The sequence below is a fragment of the Monoraphidium neglectum genome, assembly GCF_000611645.1.
Source record: "Monoraphidium neglectum strain SAG 48.87 unplaced genomic scaffold scaffold03670, whole genome shotgun sequence".
Taxonomy (NCBI): Eukaryota; Viridiplantae; Chlorophyta; class Chlorophyceae; order Sphaeropleales; family Selenastraceae; genus Monoraphidium; species Monoraphidium neglectum.
The window spans coordinates 1-5,876 of record NW_014009959.1 but is presented as its reverse complement, the minus strand read 5'-3'; the positions used below and the strand labels follow the sequence as shown (position 1 = coordinate 5,876).

The 5,876-nt window shown below is 62.4% G+C and overlaps 3 protein-coding genes across 3 annotated transcripts; 2 read left to right on the top strand and 1 right to left on the bottom strand.

Moving 5' to 3' along the window:
• Positions 1-78: 78 nt before the first annotated feature.
• MNEG_13178 (hypothetical protein) lies at positions 79-423 on the top strand (the record flags this gene model as incomplete). The annotated part of the gene is made up of 2 exons (XM_014038352.1): positions 79-147; positions 349-423. The coding sequence occupies 2 exons, from the start codon at positions 79-81 to the stop codon at positions 421-423; spliced, it is 144 nt and encodes a 47-aa protein (XP_013893806.1).
• Positions 424-1,135: 712 nt separating this feature from the next.
• On the top strand, positions 1,136-2,824 carry MNEG_13177 (hypothetical protein; the record flags this gene model as incomplete). The annotated part of the gene is made up of 5 exons (XM_014038351.1): positions 1,136-1,188; positions 1,312-1,417; positions 1,677-1,772; positions 1,988-2,301; positions 2,632-2,824. 5 exons carry the CDS (start codon positions 1,136-1,138, stop codon positions 2,822-2,824), a joined length of 762 nt encoding a protein of 253 aa, XP_013893805.1.
• A 2,322-nt stretch (positions 2,825-5,146) lies between these two features.
• On the bottom strand, positions 5,147-5,714 carry MNEG_13176 (ornithine decarboxylase 1; the record flags this gene model as incomplete). Its single annotated transcript, XM_014038350.1, has 2 exons — positions 5,147-5,257; positions 5,649-5,714. 2 exons carry the CDS (start codon positions 5,712-5,714, stop codon positions 5,147-5,149), a joined length of 177 nt encoding a protein of 58 aa, XP_013893804.1.
• Positions 5,715-5,876: the final 162 nt, after the last annotated feature.

The following is a 5,876-nucleotide window of genomic DNA, read 5'->3' as shown; positions in this document are numbered from 1 at the left end:
GTCCTGCTGGACATCCTCATCATCATACCCCAGCTGCTGCTGAACCAGTTCGGGACGCCCCGTGGCGACGGCGTTTGGATGTCGCTGTACGTGGGGGCCGCCAACACCATATTCCTGTTCGTGGCCGTCTGCACCGCATATGGCATCGTGAGTGCAACCTGGGGGCCGGATAGTTGGGAGTGGCAGGGGGGGGGGAAAGGAGGGTGCGTCCTGCACAGCAGCCATTGGGGAGGCTGGGCGCTTGCTCTTCAGGCCGGTTGGTCATGGGCCGCGGCGTTGAGATAAGTTGCATTGGCAGCCCGACTCATCACCACTCCTCGCCATGCGCCCATCCTCGTCTGACGCCAGGGGTCATGCGCCGTGGGGCAGACAGCGCGGCTGCCGCTGGTGGCAGAGGCGGCTGAGTCGCAGATGCGCGACTGAGCCGCAGCCGCTCCCGCCCGCTGCACCTTGCAGTCTAGCAAAGTTTTGGTCTGCTCAACCTTCACTGTTTTCCATCCTGTGTGCAAATTTCTTTGGCTGTGATGTTTGCTTCTCTGCCCCTGCTGTGCAGCGTGCAACAGGGGCGTTGCGTAATATGCCGTTCCTTTGGGGCTGTGCCCTGCGCTGCTGAGACAGATTCCTTTCATGCTGTCAAAAGGCTCGGTGCTTAGTTGCAGCCTCTGGATGGGCTAGATGATGCAGGGAGCGGCGGCACAGGCGCAACGCGCAGCTACCACATGTACAAAGGCTTGCTTGGCGCTTGGGCGGCCATTGCAAACGCCCAACAGCCGCCTGCCACTGAGTCGCAGATAACACTGGCCATCTTCCAGTGTCAGCGTCGAATCAATAGCAGATACATAAAACAGCTCACAAGGACAGCTGGGCTCAGCCTCCCAGCACAGGGCAAGAATGGCTGCCTGTTGGGGATGCTCTGCAGCTACACTGCAGGTGCTGCTGCTGCAGCTTCTACCCCCTCTTCAGTCAATGCAAGCCCGTGGAAGACGTTTCATGTGAATAGACTGAAAAGCTTAGCGAATCGCCGCTCTTATATGCTCGGACGATTCCATCTCTACGGTAGTCTTACAACCGCCCGCGGCCCAAGCGGCCAATGCCGAGTGGTACGGCTTCCTTTCGCAGCGCGAGGCAGCCCACAATGGCTCCAGTGGTCGCTTCGAGGGGCAACTCGCCGGCGGCACCGCAGCTCAGGTCAGCCGTGGCGAGCGGCGCCATAGCGTGGCACATCTCCCGGCTCACCGCCATCAGTGCCTCGACACTCGCACATTGCCAAGCTTATTCCCAGGCATTTCTCATTTCGGTGCCTACCCATAGGTCCCTGGTGCCCGCGCTGCTGCTCCATACAACGGCGTTCCTCTGGTTCTCACGCGTCTTGCTTTTCCATGCGTCCCCTGCAGCGGCGCAGCTGCCTGGCTCCACGGTGTGCGGCGCCGGCTGTAGCGGCTGCAGCGGCTGCAAGCGCGGATGCGGAAGCAGTTGGACATATTGCCATATCCTCTTGCATTCCATCACGGCCGATAATCAGAGCGCTCACTGTGTGCGGATGGGCCGCAGCTGGCCGGCGCTGACCCAAAGCCATGCCCCCGCCATTCGCCTGCCATCCGCACGCTGCCACCGACTCGATAAGACGGCTCCGATGCGCCCGCTGTGATCCCTGAACAAAATCCTCGCGTGTGCAGGGGTTTGGCTGGTTCATGCGCTACCTGACTTTCTACACATTCACCTTCCAGACGGCCGCACTCGGCCTCTCCGCGGCGGACGGCTGGCTGACGCTGGTGGGGGGCGGCCCGCACGCATGATTGATTGGTCAGCATGCCCTGTCACAGCAGCTGCGCCCTGCTTGGCCAGCAGCCTACACTCCGCATGCTGCTTCCCTCCCTCGACGCTCTGAGAAGGGGAGCTGGGCACGCCCAATGCATGCGCCACACCGCTCACGGCAGCGTCGCTCACCCTCCCCCGTCTGATTTCTCCCCGCCCCCGCTCCCCGCAGCTTGGCCGCGGGGTGCCACTGGTGGCGCGCCTGGCGGACGACCTGTCCTGCACCCTCTTTGCGGGGTCCCACGTGGTCTCCATTATGTTCCACGCCATCCAGGCCGCAACAGCCAACAAGGGCATCTTCAGCGCGATGGACGCCTACCGCCCCTGGTGGCTGAGCCCCAGCGTGCACGCGCTCAACGTGGTGGTGGCCTGGGCGGACATGCTCATCTCTGGGAAGCGCAGCTTCAGCCGGGTCAGCGAGCGCATGTCCACCGCGCTCGTCCTGGGCTACATCCTGCTGCTGAACCTGAGCGGCTACATGAACGGGTGCGTGGCTGTGGATGGGGGACGGAGGACGTGGGCGCAGAGCGCGGACTGGAACGGCCCAGGTAGAAGTGCATGAGAGCACATTACAGCACAGAACGGTGTGTTGAAGCACTGTGCAGCACTTTTCTCCGGTGATGCGTGTGAGCAAAAGATCTTGGAAGTGATGGGGACCTGTGCGCGCTCGCGCGCACACACACACACACACACACACACGCACACACACACGCACACGCACATTCACATACCACAGATATATGCAGTGCATGCACACAAAGGCACACTCTCACACTCGGTCCTGTCATATCAACTTGCACAAATCTGCACTTGCAGGGAGTACCCCTACCCTTTCATGAACAAGGCCAAGCAGCCCCACTGCACCATCGTCACTGTCGCTGTCGGAGTCGTCATATTCGCCGCCTCCTTCAAGGCCGGAAAGGCGGCCGGCAACCGCGCACGCGCTGCCGTGGCAGGCCTCACACAGAGGGCCGTCCAGGCGCTGCATGTGTGTGCCAAGGGGCTGTGAGGCACGCAGTGCCCAGCCCCCCTGCCGGACATGCGCCCAGTGCAGGGCGTCCGCAGTCGGAGGCACATGAAGAATTTGGGCAAGCTGCCCCCACTTCCAATAATCACTGGGCTCTCGCTGAGATTTGATGAGCGCAGCCGAAGTACACAACAACCCGCTTTCCGCATTGAGATGCTACACAAGTCCAATCGAGCTGGGCCCGATGCTTGGCAATGACAAGCAGCCGCCACCGCGCGCATTTGATACAGTCATGATGTGATGGCAAGCATTGCAAGACGCCTGGAAGACACCGCAGCAATCTGCATTACTACGTACAACAGTTGAGGTTGCGTGTACTGATGTTCGTTTACAGCCGTCAACATCACAGCCGACGGCACCATCAGCACCCGCTGAGCGCGCGGCTTGCGAAGCACGTCTGGCCTGCCGCCTGCGCGCCCTGCCGGAGCGCGCCCGAGGGACGCACTGGCGGAGAGTTGACACACGCAGCGCGCAGCACAAGACCGCCCTCGCGTCCCCAGCACGCAAACAACCCACAGATTTTTGGGGTCACTCTCGCAAGTGACCCGTCCAAGGCGTTGCCTTCCCTCACATATCCGCGGTCCGGCTTTCGCACACCCGGCCGCGTCGTTACTACCCCTCCGATGCCCCTGCTGCACTTTGCGTGCCTGGACTATGCCGTCAAACGGTGTGCATCCTCGTGAGAGCTGCACCCGTCATGCTGTACTGCTTTGTACGCCGTCTAAACCCTGGGACCACCGCCCTCCACTTCCAAACTGCCCTTTACTATCCCACACAAGCTGCCCCAGCCACCAAACCTGGTAGACTAGCTTGCATCAACAACGGGCACGCCAGCCATTTGTCTGCATTCTGCAGCGCTCTGCACTGTAAACATCTGTCGTTCAGGGTGCTGCGTCACAACGTATCCAGCAAAGCTTGCGGGGCGCACTCTGTGACGCAGAACGCACTCAACTTCCAACCCCTGGCCGCCCAGCCCGGTCCCTGGCGTGTTCTCTGATGGTTGCATGCACGGGCGAGCAGTCGTAAGGCTTGACTCAGAGACTGCACTGACTGCTGAGACTTGTGAAGCCCACCTGGCGGACCGCCTCCCCTTACACGCCGCGCTGCTCCAGGATCGCCCCCCACATACAAACAGCGGCTCGCGTTGTGAAGAGGTAATCGGGCCCAGCGGTTGCGGATGCGAGGCAAAGCCCATCGTCATCGGCACAACTGCAGTATGTTGGCTAGCAGAGCCTGCTTCGTGAGGGCACGTGAGCAGAGTGAACTTTCACGGCCCGTGAGCCCAAACCCTCTGACATGTTGATGCACTGCCAGGTACATCCGCCATCATTTGGGAGTTACATCGTGAAGGCGGCAAAAAATTCAGGAGTGCGAGCGGCAGCAGACCGCATAATAACGCCTGGCCCGGGCTGCGGCAGGGGGGGACCGGCATACACGCTCGCGCACTACAGGGTTGCCGAGCTGCTTATGACTGGGGCCCCCGGCGCGGGCACTGCACTCAGGGCACAAAGGGTGCATGTTACGCGCGGGCATGTATCATGAGGCTGTGGCGCGCCCATCATCCACACGCACTCGCACATCTGAAAGATCAAGGCCTGCACACCAGTTCACAGGCCGGGGCAGCTCCATTGTGGTGGCACCCCAGTTGGACGCGCGACTCCTTTCTTGCCGCAAAAAAGGTGGAGCGCCACCACAGAATGAAAAGCACCAACGCCAGAGTGGGCAGAGCGCCGACGGCATAATGCCGTGACACCCGAGACTTGAAACGACTGAGGGCTGAAGTTACGGGAACAGAGCCCGACTGCAATCGCTGCAGCGGGTGGGTGCGGTTGGTTCGCGACGGGTTATGTGCGCGGGAGCGCAGCTGACGGGCTGCAGCGCTGTCATTCCATGAAATGTCGGTCAAATGCAAGCCAGCAAGGGTCGAGAGAGCTCGTCGCCACAAGGGCTGCTGAGGACGGCTCGTACGCAGATTGTCTCCGCCACGCACGCAGCGGAATCTGACGCGTCACGGGATGCGTCATGCGGCCCATCCCCTGTGTCCGGGCATCGATGTGGTGCGGCCCGGTGCACAAATCTGATGGCAGAGCAGCTCCGCCGTGACCAGGGCCGGCACAGGGCGCGGCCTGCCTGCGCGCGCGCATGGAACGCTGCGCGCGCAAGGCCTGGCCGTGCAGCCTTCCGGGCCCAAGTCCACGCCAGACGCTGCTCCTATGTTTCTCCAGAGCCGTCGACCCTGGAGCCTTGACCAACAACACTAGACCCCTGGGCCGAGGTGGCCGGATTGGGCGGGGTCGCCCCGCATCACTCGTCGCCGTCGCCCTCTGGTGCCGGGGGTGCGTCCACCGCGCACTCTGAGAAGACGTAGTACTTGGCCGGCTCTGTCATGGCGATGCCGTTGAAGTCGCATGCACCCTACAGGGGGGCGGTGGTGGTGCAGGCAGCAGACATGTGTGTGCGCGCGCATGTGTGTGTGTGTGTGTGTTTGTGTGTGTGTGTGTGTGTGTGTGTGTGTGTGTGTGTGTGTGTGTGTGTGTGCGCGTGCGTGCGCGCATGTGTGCACGCGAGCATTGGGGTGCAAGCACACGCTTGCACTTTTGCAGGCAAAGCTTGTGCATTCATGCGCGAGGGCATCCGCAGGCACGACGCCATCCCCGCCAGCGTCGCTGCGCACCGGTGCCCTTCAGTCCACGAGCCGCAACCTTGCTGGCAGGCCATACACCCCCACACGCCCCCTTTTACCCACTCCACACTCACGCGGCGCCCAAGGAAACCCCCTCTTCTCCCCCCCCCTTTCGGCACCCACCGCGACCGTGTAGGCCCCTGAGTCAGGGAACAGCAGCCAGTCCCCAGTCCTGAGCTCTGGCAGCATCACGTCCTTGTACACGTAGTCAGCACTGTCACAGGTAGGACCCCACAGGGTCGAGCTGAACTCAGCCGCTGCGGCCGCCGTAGAGGACGCCGCGCCCGCAGCGGGGGCGGCGGTGGGGGCGGCGCCGGGCGCGGTGTCGGCCGGGAGGGGTGGCAGGAGGGG